General features: G+C 44.0%; 3 protein-coding genes across 52 annotated transcripts in view; all 3 read right to left on the bottom strand.

The window, feature by feature from the left end:
• The window catches only part of LOC126389694 (phosphofurin acidic cluster sorting protein 1-like), a 30,895-nt gene extending 15,362 nt beyond the window's left edge, over window positions 1–15,533 (bottom strand). The window contains exons 1-13 of the mRNA XM_050043482.1: window positions 15,365–15,533; window positions 12,186–12,273; window positions 9,222–9,311; window positions 8,982–9,107; window positions 8,135–8,297; window positions 6,416–6,507; window positions 5,221–5,304; window positions 4,812–4,871; window positions 4,561–4,712; window positions 3,377–3,470; window positions 2,402–2,473; window positions 2,066–2,154; window positions 1,353–1,485 (exon numbers count right to left, since the gene is read on the bottom strand). Coding sequence (XP_049899439.1) covers window positions 1,353–1,485; window positions 2,066–2,154; window positions 2,402–2,473; window positions 3,377–3,470; window positions 4,561–4,712; window positions 4,812–4,871; window positions 5,221–5,304; window positions 6,416–6,507; window positions 8,135–8,297; window positions 8,982–9,107; window positions 9,222–9,311; window positions 12,186–12,273; window positions 15,365–15,420 — 1,299 coding nt within the window. The 5' untranslated portion in view covers window positions 15,421–15,533. The remainder of the gene's footprint in view (window positions 1–1,352; window positions 1,486–2,065; window positions 2,155–2,401; window positions 2,474–3,376; window positions 3,471–4,560; window positions 4,713–4,811; window positions 4,872–5,220; window positions 5,305–6,415; window positions 6,508–8,134; window positions 8,298–8,981; window positions 9,108–9,221; window positions 9,312–12,185; window positions 12,274–15,364) is intronic.
• The window catches only part of LOC126389674 (spectrin beta chain, non-erythrocytic 1-like), a 187,156-nt gene that overhangs the window by 107,439 nt on the left and 62,141 nt on the right, over window positions 1–17,576 (bottom strand). The window lies entirely within an intron of this gene.
• The window catches only part of LOC126390566 (transmembrane protein 121-like), an 8,665-nt gene continuing 6,517 nt past the window's right edge, over window positions 15,429–17,576 (bottom strand). The window contains exon 3 of the mRNA XM_050044935.1: window positions 15,429–15,682. Coding sequence (XP_049900892.1) covers window positions 15,429–15,682 — 254 coding nt within the window. The remainder of the gene's footprint in view (window positions 15,683–17,576) is intronic.

The following is a 17,576-nucleotide window of genomic DNA, read 5'->3' as shown; positions in this document are numbered from 1 at the left end:
GGACCTCAGGGACCGGCCTCCTGCTGGTGCCCAGAGTCAGGACTAGACATGGGGAATCAGGATTCCAGTTTTATGCAGCTAAAATCTGGAACAGTCTTTCTGAAGATGTGAGACAGGCCTCTACTCTGACAATGTTCAAATCTAGGCTCAAAACAGCTCTATTTCACTGTGCATATGACTGAAAGGATCTTATCTGCACTCTTCTCTTTTAAAGTTCATTTTATAATGATTATTTATGTTTTTAGTTTGTATTGTGATTTTAATGCATTTTCTTGTTCTGTAAAGCACCTTGAATTACTTTGTGTATGAATTGTGCTCTACAAATAAACTTGCCTTGCCTATGTGTCAGATACCAGATCAGAAAGTTCTGCACCTCAACTTTAAAACATTGCTGTAAAATATACATGAACTGCCCTCAACTGGTGAGTCAGGATTTTGACTTAAGTACTTGTCTTTAAACTTAAAATGATTGACATGGATTTATTTCATCACTGCAGTAATGTGCAATTAAGATAATTACTGACAAATGTATTTTTGCATCAGTGTGGGGCGAGGAAAGGAAAGGAAACGATTTACAGACTGTAACAAGGTCTGTTTTCTCGCTCGTGCACGTCCGTTCAAGTCAAAAGAAAATATAAAACAGCTGAGTAACAATGTTAGATGACGCATGCGGTATCACTGGCGCTGGTGTAGACAGTTTAAGTGATGACTACTAACAGAAGCATGTTTGGCGTGTTATTTCACTGCTGTAAAGACACAAATACTTTGGAAACTGGTGCAACATGACCAGAGAAGAAGTACTGTGACATCTGCTTTTAACAAAGAGGCAGAAAACCTACAACTACCAGAATGCACTGCACCACACAGGACCAGTAAACGCTCCTGCTGGTGGGTGACGAGGTAACAAACAATCTCAATCTCTTACATTTAAACAGATGAAACATGTCTCTGAACACATCTGAGGGGAGGAAATACTTAACACAGCAACACAATCTTGGTTTTATGTTTGATCAGCGCTGCTCAGTTTGATCTCAGTCTATTCAGCCTCCATTTTCACTGTGCAGGAAGCAGTATGGCGCCCACTTCCTGCTCAGAAGAACATTTTAGGAGAGAAGTAGGCAGCAATGCAGTCACATGATCTTGGTTTATATTCCACCAGCGCTGCCTAGTTTTACCATGTGATCGGAGTTTGGTCTGAGTTTGAGAGAGCAGGGGCGGGTCTCCTGATCCACTTCTATACTCTGGTGGCATGGGTGGCGGGGAATACGAAAATGTGGGTGTGCAGCCTGCATTGCGAGCAAAAGCCAGAGAGTCAGCACAACTTTGCCAGATGACTCGTCTGTGTGTCTCACCTGTGGAGGAGGTATCCTGTAGTCAGACGACGTCTCACTGTCAACGCTGCTGGTTCTGTCAGTCCCTCTGGAGTTCTGTCTGTCCTTCATAGAGGCGCTCCAAGGATGGCGAGACACCTGACCTCCTGTCTTACTGCCGGGAGAGCACACGGATAAATGTTTGACCAGATCTTCCTCCTGACAATCATCTTCTTCCTCTCTCTGGTTCTTTGAGCTGATTGGCCCTGACCGAACGCTGGGAGTATGACTGCATGTTATATGTGCAACCCACAGCGGGAGATTTAAAAAGTAGCTGTTAGCAGTTAGCAGCTAACTCAAAGAAGAACAGCAACTGTTAGCAGTTAGCAGCTAACTCAAAGAAGAACAGCAGCTGTTAGCAGTTAGCAGCTAACAGGAGCTCCTTACCCTCCGAGCAGAGGACAAGATCAGCCGCCATATAACAGGGACGCTAAATGATTGTTACTGACATGTGATGTCATTGTTATTGAACATAAAGAGCTGCTGACACGTATGATATATGTCACACTAGAGGCCGACGCTGTTGTGTTACATGTCACGCCTCTTTTGACTCTGTGATGTCATCATGCTGTCTGACATCACACACTGGAGCCACACGACGCAGCCGTTGTTTGGTTCTGTGTAAAAACCTAAAGGAAGCGTAAAGATGGGTAGCAAGCTTGTGTGTGTGTGTGCGTGTGTGCGTGTGTGTGTACCTCGGTGACACCTGTGTTTGGGACTCAGTTTTACAGAGTTTGGCAGCCGGGCCTGCATCTGTTCCCATGACAACATCATCCTCAACTTCCTGTGGAGAGAAGATGAAGAAGTGTGTGAATGTGTGTACTTGTAATTGCTACATAGTGAGGACCGAAACAGAGTGAGGACAGTTGTGTAAAGTGGGGAGATTCTGGCCGGTATCACGTCTTCAAAGACCCGTCTGAAGGTAAATTAAAGACTTGGCTTTAAGGTTCACGTTAAACTTGGGTTCAGGTTAAGGTAAGGAGCCGGGGAACACGTGATGTTGGTGAGGGAGTACAGGGATCCACACTCACCCCGGCGCCGGCTTCGTCTCCTCTAGACTCGTCGGGGAATCGCAGACACTCTGGAGACAGACGCTCTGCAGCCTGTTGATAAGAACAGAGCAGTGACACAGAGTGACCTGCAGGGGGCAGCAGAGGACAGTACAGCTGCTGTCTGACTCCACACACTTCACTTCACCTACAGCGTGAGACAGACGGACTGAAGGTTGTTATTACATCACATCCTCCCAACAGGTTACATCACTAAAATACACAAAGATAACAACGAACGTCTGCCTGCTGAGCACCAACCGGGGTGTCAGCGGATACTTCAGGGTGATGTTCGGTCTGATCGTCTGAGACCTCTGTTCACCTTCTTTTCAATGCGGTCACAGCATCAGCGTGTCAGAATTACAACTTAGTTTAATTGTTTTGATCGTTTAGTTGTTGGTTAAAAGAGAGATGACACTAATTAGTGTGAAGGTGTTTCTCCAAACTCATAATGCTGTGCTGGGTGAAATGACGTCTACAGGAAGTTGTAATTAAAACGTATTTAATGTTTAATATAAAATGTCATAAATATGGATCTGTATAGTCTGTGTGCTGCCAACAAGAAGCTTTCAGGACATTTTCAGTTTCAGTCATTCCACATCATTCATGGAAAAATAACACAAAATAACTCCACCCACTTAAACACCAGTGCAGACCAGGTACTCCCCTGGTAGCTCCCCTGGTTTCTCAGCTGAAACTCAATACTGCAAATCCAGTGAAATACAGTCTTAATGTGAATGTTCAATCAATGTCTTCAAACAGTCAGTGAAAAAAAACTTTGACTTCTGTACCTTCTCTGAGCGTCTTTCCACCGGCGACCATAGTCAGTTTTTTAATGTCTTTTCAACAGGAAAAAGCTCACTGTGTGAACTCATTAATGATCATAAATATGTGTTGTGTAAATATCACCATGGTGTTGGAGTTCAGTGGAGTACACTGTGTATCAGCTGGACTCACGGCTGCAGTCTGTTGTTTCTGTTGGCCCCTCTGACTGTTGAGACTCCCGATCTCAGTCTGAGAGCTGGACTGAGAGATTCCCTCGAAGAAAGGCCTGTTGGTCAGATACCACAAACACAACCGTCTGCACGGGGACAACATGCAACATCAGCTGATCAGATAAGCATCAACTGCAAGACAGCCATCAGTGAATACAGGCAGGGGGACAACATTTTCAAAAGTGGGCCCCTCATCCACACCCAGTGGAGGGGGGGGTTCCCAACACAGTTTTATACTTCCTGTGAATATAATCCAATGAATCATGTTTCCACGTGTATTTTGTTTCTACTGTTACGACCTTGTTTTCTTATTTTGAAAAGCAGAGGAAGTCACACGTTTATCCTTGGTTGAAAAATGTCTCCAGTGGACGATTAGGGAAAAGTCAAATCAAACACTGACTGAAGCAATTACTGCAGGATGTTAAATCATCAGATCAAATCGGGAGCTAACAGATTCCTTTTTTCTTCATGTGTTCGTTCAGTTTTGAGGCTACTTTCATCAAATATTGGTCAGATTGTGTGCAGAACTGAAACAGTGTAAAGTAGGGCTGTCAAACTCAAGGTCAAAGTTGACTCCCGTGGTAGTAGGAGCACTCGGGGCAGTGACCCCCAAACTGACAGAGTGGCTCCGGCAGATTCCTGGAACAAAATCTGAAGCCTCAGTCCAAAAGAGTGCAGTCAGTCCTAGGAACAGCAGGAACACCTTCAAACTCCCAGGCCTCTGGTAGAGGACCCGAGCTTGAGGATGACACAGATACAGATACCACCCTGAGAGGGTGACAGGGTTGTTGTGTGTGTATAAATATATATGTATGTGAAGGCCTGTTGATTTGGGGAATGTTTGTTTGGGTATTTCTGATTTCGTTTTAATGCGACAGTCGTTTATAGCGTCATCCTGCAGCTCTCCATAAATCCTGCAAATCAGTCAACTCTTAACCAACCGAAGCACCTGGATCATCAAGCAGTGGGTACAGGTAAACCAAAGACAGCGTGTTGATCACGTCCACCATTATGGCGTCTGCGGGTGACTATTTTTTAACTTACTGAAATGGCTTATTAGCTCTTATTAGCTAATTAGACTGTTATTAGTTTATTATATGAAATGTAAATGCATAGGACAGCTGAGGCGCGTGTCCACAGTCTGACCTGAGTTTGGGTTTGGGCGTGCTGATGATGCTGTCGTTGTCGTCCAGCTCCGGGCCGCTGTCACTCGGGTTGTAAACCTCCAGGCTGTCGTAGAGCAGGTCTAGGTCCTCCTCTGCCTCCTGACTCTGACCCACCGGATCTGAGTCCAGAACCTGCAGCGTTTACACAGGGTGACAAAGATGAATCTACCGGTGGAGTGATGAGATGGATTTCTCGTGAACAAAGACGACGACGCAGCGTCAAGTACGAACCTCATCAGAGACTTTGAATCTTTTCAGCAGAGCCACAAACTTCTGTTTAAAGTTCGGCTGCTGAGCAACAGAGAAAATAAGGAAAGTGAGACACAGTTTCTTCATCTGATCAAAGTGCCTTATCCTATTATATATTTATCTTTTTAACTGAGAGGAGAGTTGAGAACATTTCACCTGCACCTGCAGTTACAGAGAACATTTGAGGTCTGCAACAAGTGAACAGTGTGTACTGAAACTCTTCCCATGATCTTTTTTAAAAGCGATTCTCAATAATTAAAAACATTCTGAAGAGAGGGATTTAATAACACATTAACAATATTTCACTGACACGCTACATTAAATGCTGCAACTACAAAACGTGACATAAGATACAGGCGATGTTCTGTGGCGGACTCTGATTGGTCCTCACCTGAGTCAGGGAGGCTGTTCGGATCATTTTCCTGCGAGACTTCTTCATCTTTCCTTGAACATCATCATCATCGTCAAACATGTCCTGAGAAACAAACAGAGGAAATGTCACGTCGTCGTTAAAGATGTTCAGTTTGAAGTGATAAAGTGTCACTTCTTGATGACTGCTATGAAATATTGTTGTTCTCTCTGGTTCATGAACTCATGATCCTCAGAGGATGAATCACAACACTGATGATCCTTTGACTTTTGATCCGGCGCCACCAACAGGTCAAATTAAACACTTCTATGTTATTGTTTCAGCTGAATGCTAATGTAGCATGCTAATGATGTATGTTGTTAGTACGTCGATGTTATCATATAAACAAATGTAATAATACATGTTGGCTACTGAATGCTAACTGTTGCATGCTAAAAGATTAGGCTACATATCTAAACATTACTCATCAAATGTTAGCATAGAACCATGCTAACATGCATATAACCTATCAACATTTAAATATCAATTGTAACATTCATAATGTCATCGTGTTATCTTGTGGACTTTAATGTTAGTATGCTAACATGATAACGTTAGCATTAGCATAAAGCACAAAGTCTAGCAGTGAGTCATATTTCCATTTCTTCACTTTATTGCAGTTTCATGACATACTAAACATCAGCATATTACCATACTAACTGTACATAGGCCTGTATGTTACAATGCTAATGTTTCCTGCGACACTTTGTATGCTAACGTATATTAGCCAAGTGCAGAGACTGATTAAACCCGAGCCAAGCTTTCAAGTGAATGCTAATGTTGGCATTAAACTCAAATTAAGCAGATTTAATGTTAGCATTTAGCTTAAATTGAGATGATTTAACGTTAGCATTTAGCTCATTTTAAGATGATTTAAAGGATCAGTTTTTAGTGAATCCACATATTGAAAGTAAGCTAACAGACTTTTCTGTTTTTACTGTATTCTATTCTCTGTTTGTTTTTAACTAATGTAAAGTGTCTGTGAGAACCATGAAAAACACTTTATAAATAAAATGTATTATATCATTATCATTATTATTATGGAAGTTTTCAGTAGCAAAAACACTGATGGCTGCATTCCATTTCTTTGCTCCAGGTCCTGCCATTGTGCCTGTTGGCTTACAGAATGGACCGCAGCCATCGTTTCTGTGCTGTGTCAGCTGACAGGTAGGCTCACCTGAGGAGGAACCGCGTCATCACTTCCTTCCTGTTCGGAGGAGAAGCTGTCGTCATCGTCCTCCCAGTAGTTTTCCATGTCAGGAGAGCGATCTGTCCCACAAACACACAAACTGTAGATACACAACAACTCTCACTGAAGTAATCCGAAGTTTATTTTAACTGGAGGATGAAAAACTGCAGTGTTTAGTCTCCAGTGGTGGGAGGTGTGCCAACTAAGTACGTTCATACAAGTATTAAAATAGTAGTAAAATAGTAAAATAGATTTATATGCGGACGACACTGTCATTTACACGCATGCGCCCTCCATGATGCAGGAGCTTCAGACCGTATTTCAGTCATTACAAACTGCTCTGCTGAGTTTAACATTTTAAATGCTCAGAGTTTTATGGTCTTCTCAAAAGCTCACTCAGTTGCTGGATGATCTTAGTATCTTCACATCTGATGGTAAATCCATGGAAGGAGTGTCCGTGTACAAGTACCACAGTATACGGATAGATGACAAGCTTTCATTTCATGTACATACTGCTGCTGTAGGCACGACGCTGAAAGTGAAGATTGGCTTTTATTTTAGAAATAAGTCTCGTTTTACTTTCAGTGCTAAGAAAAAACGTGTGGAAGCAACTTTTCTGTCTGTTACTGATTACTGTGACATATTGTACATGAACGCAACCTCCTCCATTTTACGTAGCCTTGATCCAGTGCACCATGCATCTCTACGTTTTATTACAGCTGCAAAATGACTCAGTCATCACTGCATCCTGTATGATTTGGTGTGTTGGACGTCACTGACCACTCACAGACAGCAGCACTGGTATATTTTTATCCAAAAAGCAATACTGGTCAAACTTCCAGTCGACCTTTGAACCCTGCTGTGAGTCAGCTCGGGTAGTTTCCTGCTACGCTCCTCCGCATGGCTGCTTTTTAACGTACCCTGGGTTCCACTAGATGTGGGGAAAACTGTTTTTCCTACTCTGCACTGTGAGCATGAAACAATCTACAAAAAGATCTAAAATCAGAAACACTTCAATCCACTGATGAATTTAAGGGCATCATAAAGAACAGAGACATGTGCTTGCTGTTCTTTAGAGGCCACTATGTTTGAACTGTTGTTGTTTTATTGTGGATTTTTGTATTACATGTTGTATTTATTGCATTTTAAATGTGTTCTGATTGGCTGCTGCCTCAGCTGGATCTCTACTTTTCAATCTCAGTGATACTTCCTGGTTAAATAAAGGTTAAATAAAATTCCTTCAGTACAAGTTCAGTACTTCTCCTTCTCCCCCACGTCACTGCCGTCCTGTCACAGTGTGGTATTAGTACTTTTACTGTAGTGAAGGATCTGAATGCTTCTTCCAACACTGTTAGTTTCTCTCTGGTGATGATGAAGAGCGTTCACACCGACTCTCCTCTGCACATTAGATTATCACGTGTGACAAATGTTCCTGCAGCCTCAGCTTGAATCAACAAACACTAACACTGGATCTGGTGGACAGACGGTCATTATGAACGGACTCTGATCAGGACTGAAGCTCCTGTTCTGACTGAGCTGTGATGATGATGATGATGATGATTTGCTTTGAGGGGTGCAGCGAGGCCGTTTGTTCAAAAACATCGAGAAGCTCATATGTACTCTGCTCCCGACCAATCGGGGACCGGTCTTTAACGAGCACCTGATGCTGTCAGACAGACTGAAGGTCAGCTCCACTGTTCTCCTCACCCGAGGCCTTGGTCTTGTTGCCATGGTGACCGCTTGTGTCCTCCTGCTCGATTGGCTGGCTGGTGAGAGAATGGACGCTCAGCTCCGCCGCACGTACAGAAGCATCCTTCAGGTTGCTATGGAGACCGAGGATGTGGGCTCCGTCTGTCGGATGCTGCATCACCTGGGAAGAGACACACACACACACACAGACATCCGCCCACGCACCAGCAGAGAGGCGATGCTGTCACTGTCTGAAGAAAGAAATCAGTCATTTCATGTTTGATTCATCCTGAAGTTTAAAATCACCACAGTGTGTCTCTGTTAAAGTTGTGCAGAGTGCATAAAAAAAACATCAAATCAGAGCCAGTGGATGATCCTACGGGCCCCTGACAGACATCCAGGCTCAGCCCCAAGTGTCCTCACATCCTGGATACGGCCCTGCGTACATGTACAGGGCTCCTGATTGGCCCCTGACCTCCTGTTGTTCTGCAGAAGTGGCCCCCGAGCAAAACAAGGTGAGTTTCCCTGAACTGGTGCGTTCACGTGTTTTAATGTGTTCAATGAAAAAGAGGTGAAACTGTTCCTGACTCCTCAGCTCCTCCCCTTTCTCCTCCCTTCTTTATTCAGCTCCTTGCTCCTGACTCCTTAACATCTCTCCTCTCTCCTTCTACTCCTCCCTCCTCTCCCCCGTCCTCCCTTCCTCCCTCTCTCAGCTCCTTGCTCCTGACTCCTCAGCCTCGACCTGATGATGGCGCCAGATCAAAGTCAGAGGACCATCAGAGTTGCTTCGGTTCATCCTGCGGGGAATATGAATGATGAACTGAGTTTCAGGACCACAGTGTCAACACACTGCTCCCTGTCGTACCTCCGCCATGTTGATGACTCCCACTGCGAGCGTTTTGTAGCCCAGGATGGTTCGGTTCTTGTACCTCTTCCTCCTCTGCAGCATCACATGCAGACGATTCACGTCTCGCTTCAGGAAATGAGGATACTGAGAAACAGAGGGACATGGATTCATCCTCTGGGGAGCAGGAGCATCCACCAACAGAAGATTTTCTGTCACAGTATTATGAGTGTGTGTCGAAGGGATGATTAAATGTGTGACCTGCAGTGAGAAGGTGAGCTCCAGGTCTGTCTCCATCAGGCCGTCCGGAGGGAGAAGGTACTCGTTGGATCTCAAAGTCCGTTTAGAGCCCTGGGAGACGGACACGAAGACAGATACAGGATTATTAATGTGACGAAGGAAAGACTTGACACTGTGGGACTGCTACAAGAGGAAACACTTCTTAATGGACCGTGTCACTCATGTTCTTCTTCTTTATCTCACTTTAAGAGATAATCATGCTCTGTGCTTTGGAATTGCAGTTCCCAAAATGCTTTGGGGGATATAAACAGGAAGTATAATGTTGCCATGGATTCAGTCAGTTATCTGTGAGTTACAGTCTGTTTGTTTTTTCAGTCTATCCATGCATTCGTGTCTCATTAGAATAATCAGAAAATTAGTTTCCGACAGAAAATTCACGTCAACGTTCCCACAAGTAAGAACGTCGGCAAAAATTTTCCACGAGTCCACGACTTGATGTCATATATGCAGAAACATGGCGGACGAACCTCAGTGTTCAGTTGGCGATAAACTTTTTAAGAATTTTTGAATGTTGATGATTTGCTCACGTTATGCAACATGGTGTTACTGTTAGCTGCTGTCCAACAAGAGGCGCCCAGGAGGATCCTGATCAAACAGAGACACCTCAACTGACCCCTTTTGACGTGAAGGAACAGCAGCTCTACTCCGAGCTCCCTCCAGATGTCTGACTCCTCCCCCTATCTCTAAGGCTGAGCCAAGACACCCTACAGAGGAAACTCATTTCAGACGCTTGTATCTGTGACCTCATTCTTTCAGTCACTACCCAGAGCTCATGACCATAGGTGAGGGTTGGGACGGAGATGAACCAGGAAATGGAAAGCTTTGCCTTCTGGCTCAGCTCCCTCTGAGCTGTGACAGTCAGACACAGCGCCCACATCACTGCAGACACCGCTCCAAACCGCCGATCCATCCCATTAACACCCCGAGATACTTGAACTCCCTAGCTTGAGGCAGTAACTCACTCCCAACTCAATCCACCAGTTTCTGGCAGAGAACCATAACCTCAGACTTGGAGGTGCTGACTCTCAACTCAACCACTTCACACTCGGCTGTAAATCACCCCAGGTCATGCTGGAGGTCACGGTGTGATGAAGCCAACAGAACTGCATCATCTGCAAACAACAGAGACATAATTCTGAGGTCCCCAAACCTGCCCCCCCCCCCCAGCTGTGCCTGGAGAATTACGTCCTTTATCCTTCACATAAAGCTACAGAGGTTAGGTTCAGGAAAAGAAACATGATGACGACAAAGTCCTGTGTTCTGTGACCGCCCAAACCTGTCTCCTTACAGATGGCTTCTCACTTAATTCTTTACTACCGTCAGCACATTGGTCACATGACCACAGCCTTCCAAATTTTGTGGGTTATACACAAATTACCGACTCATCGTGATGAGGATGTGAACGCATTTGGTGCTTTACTTTTCATTGTAAAACGTACAGACAGGGCAAAAGCACAGCCTGGCAGCAGCAGTTAACATCTGTCACTGAGGCGTTAATCTCACAATGACATCGAAGACTCATCGTAAAAACCTGTTGGTTGACAGGAAGTGACCACCATGAGACGGCGTATCATCTCTAGTCAACGACTCTCTGTGCTTCTGATCTGTAACATTGACAGGAAGTGACCACCATGAGACGGCGTATCATCTCTAGTCAACGACTCTCTGTGCTTTTGTTCTGAATTGCAGCTTTTCAGACTTATTTTGTGGCTGAATATAACTTCCGTGAGGACAGAAACAGAGGGCTCTGTGGGGACGGAGCACCTGCTACAGCAAGCCAACACGGCGTCTGTGGTCATTTTGACTTGACCAGCTGACTTCACTACAAGCTGATTGGCTGTTGAAACAGGTGACGTGCTTTAAAACCAGCCGCCGGCCATTTGACCAGCTGAGTGTCAGGTGACACCATCAGCCGGCTTGAGTCGAGCTCAGACCAGCCAGTTCACACCTCTCTGCAACGTTCTCAAACGGTTTCATCTTGCCGCCAATCTTTGGTCTGAACTAATAACCGCTGGGTAACGTTAGTTGTGTGATGCTAACAGTTAGCCTTGTCCCAGGCACAGAGCTGCGGTCCTGCAGCAGCAGCCTCATGATAAACAGAGGCTGAGTTCATGGATTCGCTGCACGCAGCTCTGCAATGAAAAGAGATTTCACCGTTTAAATCGTCACATTTGTGATAAAGTTGTGGTGATCGGACTAAATTACAAGGCGGCACAGAATTCACAGGGATTGGCTGAATTTGCATTAATTGTTGTGACATCCTGGAGGGACTGAGCATTAAAGTGAGGTTCAAATCCCACCAAAGACTCAACATTTAAATCAGAAGTTGATCTGTGGAACAAGAATCCTGCAGATTCAGCTTCAATCCATTTCAGTTTGAATCAGAGGAGGCAAAATAAATCCATGCAGAGCTTTTCTGTTGGTGTCTGTGTCAAATGAGATGAAACACTACTACAGCTTTTCTATTTGCATCCACTAATAAAACAGCGACAACCATCAGTCACTCTGTCAGGGAGCTACCAGCAGACACTGTCTCATAAAGACACCAGATGAACTGTTGTCACTTGAGATGAATAAAAAACCAAATCGATGAACAAAGTGTCTGACTGTGACAGTGGAGAGACACTTGACGCTTCAAACCTGAACCTGTGGTGAAAGGTAACGTTACTCAGCTGCTGTACTTCAGTACGATACAGAAGTAATAACCTGATGATGACAGAACCACAGGAGACGTTTTATAATCACACAGCGGCGACTCAGCAGAAAACATGTCTAGTAACAGTCACATGTTGGAAAGTCTAAGAAATAACTGAATGAACTCAGCTCAGCAGCAGAGACATAAATCAGGTCAGACTCATATAGAACGTAAAATCAGGAGGATCGTGGAGGACAGACGCTGATACACAACCGATAACATTTCCTCACCTGGATCTTCACAGCGATGACGACAGAGCTGAGTTCTCTGTCCAGCTCCTTCAAAACCATCAGCCTCTTCAGAGTCAGACTGCACAACCTGAGACAATCAGACAGGACACGAGTCACGTTACACACCTTTTATCAGCGTGTTCAGACGACAGAGAGGTTCCTCCAGACCTGATGGACAGAGTCAGGACAGACAGCTGGTGGACATGTGACAGCAGACACCAAAAGGATGCACAGCAAAGCTCCCTGTTATAATTACAAACATTTCAGACCTCTGACTGTGACCTCACAGCGATGTCAAACACAGTCACATTAAAATCTAAATCAGTGAAACATCATCAAACAGAAGAGCTGCTGTAAGACACAACTGCATCTCAACCTCATTTAACAGTGTCCTGTCACACTAAACTGTCCCCAAAGAGACACAAAACAACCACACAGAGATGTACAAACAACAATGAAGAGAGATTTTACATCTCTTTCAGTCTGTGTTTGGCCCCTGTGTCGGGGTGTGGGGTCTTTTTCATGTCTCTGCTCAGGGGCCGACAGGCCTGTAACTGTTCCACTGGATTCATTTTGTTTGTACAAACTGTTGCACCACTTCATCTGGTCCAGATGTTTCACTGGATAAGTGACAAGTTTGCCAGAAAATCCAGAATCAACAAACTCATTAGGATTCATCTTCTGGAGACGACGAATGTCTGGACTGACTGACATTAGTATTCCTAGAGCCAAACGTTTTACAGCCAGATGTGTACACGATGAGATCTGAGGAAATTAATTAAACGATGACAGCACAACCTCAGAGAGCCTTGATTGGTCACCGTGGTTTAACCTTTTCCTCCTAAAACACCGTCCAATGGCCTCCTTTATTTTCAGGGTGACATCACGCAGAGAGGACAGCTGAATCCAGCAGGAGCCGTTGACCTGCTCCTCCTGGGAGCTCATCACTGCAGGATCATGCAGGGACTCGTCCCACACACCACAGCTTCCTGTCAACACCAGCCAAGAGCAGCTAATACCTGCTAATACCTGCTCACCTGCACCTGGGCTGCAGCACGCAGACAGAGACAGAGACGTGTTTGTGCGTCCACTGATGGTGACGACTCAAAGTTTCAGTCTTCACTGGGGCTGAAATTCTTCTTCATCCGAGAAACGTTCAGTTTTTCTTGTTAAACTGACTCAGACTTTACTGAATGATTATTAACATCATTATTCTTCTCTTTTACAAAAAAAGATGAATTCACAAAGAATCGGTCGCAGCAGCTGAGAACGCCATGAACTGTGCATCACCTGCAGTCGCTCTCTGCCCGACTGATGATCCAACAAGTATCAATCAAATATCGCCGCTTTGCTGCGTCTACATGCGACACACTAGGTATCCTCCTGTGTCTGTTGGTGACGTTTCAGGACGGAATGTCAATTTACACCTGTTACTGAGGATACACGATATAAGATGTTTCGCTGATATCCGATATGCCGACATATAACAACTCATTTGGTCGATCAGATATCGATATATCCACTTTTTTCCCTCCTAAGTTTAGTGATCATCAGGTCTCTGCTGTAGATGAATTAACATCATATTATTCATACAGACCTTTATGGTGACAGAGACATGAAACACTGTTCAGTGCCTGTAATATTAATTCAATGTCCGGAAGAAGAAAAAGCATGTTCGCTGATTCATTTTCATTTTAAAGCTGATATCGGGCGATATTGATGACGTACCGATGTTATCGTGCATCCCTACATGTTACCTGCATTGTGTCTTTTCAAAATACAATATAATTTTCACAGGAAATGTCCAGTCTCTGCTCATAAGATGCAGACAGTCTTTTTCAAAATAAACTTGCTTCAGTAAAACACCTTGAATTTATATTTATTTCCTTGAGCAACAAAAGCACAAGCTGCTGTTTTCTTCATTCAGCTCAGAGACAGAAGAGGAGTGGTCCTGAAATGGATCCATGCGGGACACCACAACACTCAACGAACACAAACATCTGAAACCTGAGCGTCTCACACAGAATAAAATAAACACAATAAAATAATAATAATTTCAGACATTATTTATTTTAACCAGATCAGTAACGTATATCTTCTGTATTTCTCCCTCTGCTGTCATCTTCTCTGTGACCGCCAACAGGTTGCTGCTTCCTGAGGCAACACGACCATTTAAGAGGATTATCTCTGACTGGTCGTTAACCCCCGCATGGTCACACTGCTGCTAATCTGCCTGGAAACAGACAGGTGGAGGAATCAGCGGCACAAAACTAATCAGCTGATCGTTATCCGTCAATGTGTTTTCAACTGTGTGAGAACACGAGAGCCGTGCACGTCATGTTCTCTGAACCGACAGCTGAGAATTACATGCACAGCTCAAACTTTGTGTGCAGTGAAGTGTCGACAACAGGACTCGTCTCTCTGAGCCACACACACACACACACACACACACACACACACACACAGCAGACTGCGATGGTCATGTGATCACAGTGAGTGTTTGACACTTCAACTGACCACACTTCACCTGTTAACACTTCACCTGCTCACAGAACTGAACTCTGAGAAATATATGAAGAAACAGGAAACAGAAACATTTAAAGTCGTCTCACCTCGGCGTCTCACTGCTGAGACGACCCTGTTGGTGACCTCTGACCTCATCATGTTTAACAGCGCCCTCTGACAGCGACACCTAATGAATGAGACAGCCGATCCTGGTCTGCAGGAGCCACTGATAACCTTTGTTTCTAATATCAGCCGCTGATGATGATGATGATGATGATGATATTTGGTGGTTTAATAATCTGATAATAAATCATTTAGATTTGTTTTTGTTTGTTATTGTAACTGATATTTACAGTGTAAACATGTGATGATGGATGAACTGATCAGAGATCAGCTGATGAGCTTCAACCTGCTGATGTTACCTGGTGTGTTGGTGACTGACCTGCTGGCACCAAGCACGAGACACAGCAGGCTGATGAAGATGATGATGATGATGATGATTAATTTATATTGATTTTTGATTTTTTGATACCGAACTGTTGGATTTAACAAAGAAACTGCTCACACACACACACACACACACACACACACACACACACAGTGATGGAGCACCTCACCTTCCTCCTCTCACCGTGCTCACGCGCTCCTCTCCGACCGAACATTAATCCTCTTACCTGGGGACGCAGCTCGGGGAGGACCGGTCGATCTCCCAGGTCGCGAACAGGTTCATCGGCACCGTCACGCGGCCGTCGGGCTCTCCGGGAGCTCCAGACCCGCCGATGAGGTCCGGGTCCGATGGGAGAGCGCTCCCCCGGACTGCTGCTCTGTCCACAGCCGCCGCCATCGTCGCCTCTCCGCGGCGACAGGTCGATATGATGCCGGCTGCCGATGCTCCGGTCCGGCTGGGAGGGAGCGGGGCGGGGCGAAGGAATGGAGGGAAGAGGAAGAGGAGCAAGAGGAGGAAGAGGAGGGGGAGCCCTGGAGAGCTGATCCTGGATCAGAACACGAAAGGAAAATACTACAGCTACTCTCTTATTGTAGTTCTACTGAAGCACACTCAGAGGTTCTTACAGTTACTGGAGTATTTTCCAGATGGAAATATTTTCTGTAAGGGACTGTTCTTTACTTGTCAGAGGGTGTTGAAGCTCCAAAGATTTGAGCCTCCCTCTATCATGAATCAGTTACTAGATTATTAACTTTGATGTTTGAAAGTTAAAAGTTGAAGACGAAAGAATAAAGTGATTTAAATATCTAACACGTCTCAGGTTTGAAAGGCACGATTTATTCTAAAATTGCCAAAAAAGACTTTTGCTAAGAATTGGCAGCAAAAATAAATCTAAAATAACAACCATTTAAATTTCCCTTCAGCCATAATAAAAAACATAAGTCCCTACCAGTGCTTGAAAAAAATATTTGACATGCCCCCCCCCCCCCCCCCCCAAGACGTAGTGAACAGTCCCTTAATGTATTAAAGTAAAAGTACTCAATGCAGAAAAAATGTATAAATTGGTAAATCAAAACAACAAACCCTCAAAAACCTTCAACATTAAAAAAAGAGAAAACGAATTAAATGTATATTAGAATAGTTGTCAGTTAATTTTCTGTCAGTTGGTGAATTGATTTATCGACTAATCGTATCAGCTGTACTCCAATGGACTGTTGGGTAGTTTAAGTTATGACATCATATGTTTTATAAAGTCTTGAGTATTTTATACAAAGATCTTGATTCATAAAGAACTAAAACTTTTAAACGAATGTAGTGCAGTCGGACTAAATGTATTTCCCTCTGAGTGTTGTAGAGTAAAAGTACACAGTGACATGAAAGGAAACGACTCAAGTGAAGTACAAGTGAACTTTAAATGTACTCAGTTACATTCTGCTTAAGATCAGTAAAATCTGTGTTTACTGAGTGTCTCTGTCGTGAAGGAAAAATCTACGACTGTATGAGATTTAATGTCAGCGAGGATTTTACCTGAATAAATAAATAAATAAACGTATGTGTTTCTGTTTTCTTGCATGCCACTGATGACATCATGGTCATCTTAATGATGATTGTTATTGTGTCGTTGTCTGACACGATGTCATGGTGTGTGTTATTTCCTGTTCAGATCTCAAACTGACTTAAACGTCCAAACATCTGCTGCCACCCTGTGGTCAAACTCCTGAACTACAGCTTCTCACTCAGCAGCCGATCGATGATCAATGAGCATCAGTGATGTCGTTACAGATCACTTCAGTCTCTCACAGACTCGGCTCACAAACACAGACTTGTCTTTTAACCTATGAAATAGTCATTTGTTAAAGGATCCATGACAGACACATGTATGGCGTCATGACGATAACAGACAGAATTACACACGTTATATCTGTTATTGACACACAGTCAGATCAGAAGTCGTTTCATGCAGTGCTGTGCACGTTCACAAGCTCGTACAAAGTTCACCTCACACACATTCAAATCATTTGTTTCTGTAATAAAATAAAATGTTGTGATTTTATTTTCTTGTGTTGTGACCTGCACAGATCATCATACACACAGAGAACACAGAACATCCTAAAAGATTCAGTCCATCCTGCTCGTCACCTGTGTGAACTGCTGCCTTTTAAAAACCGCTGCAAGTCCATCAGAAGACCACAAGATTCATCAGCAGTCTCTGCCTCAAAACTGTCACCACACTGAACTCTGAACTGAACTGAACTCTGAACTGTGACCTGAACTCTGAACTGAACTCTGAACTGAACTGAACTCTGAATTGAACTGAACTCTGAACTGAACTGAACTCTAAATTGAACTGAACTCTGAACTGAACTCTGAACTAAACTGAACTCTAAATTGAACTGAACTCTGAACTGAACTCTAAACTGAACTGAACTCTGAACTGAACT

This window comes from Epinephelus moara, chromosome 5 (genome assembly GCF_006386435.1).
Source record: "Epinephelus moara isolate mb chromosome 5, YSFRI_EMoa_1.0, whole genome shotgun sequence".
Classification (NCBI taxonomy): domain Eukaryota; kingdom Metazoa; phylum Chordata; class Actinopteri; order Perciformes; family Serranidae; genus Epinephelus; species Epinephelus moara.
Note: the sequence above shows the minus strand (reverse complement) of the source record. Positions and strands in the feature narration are given on the sequence as shown.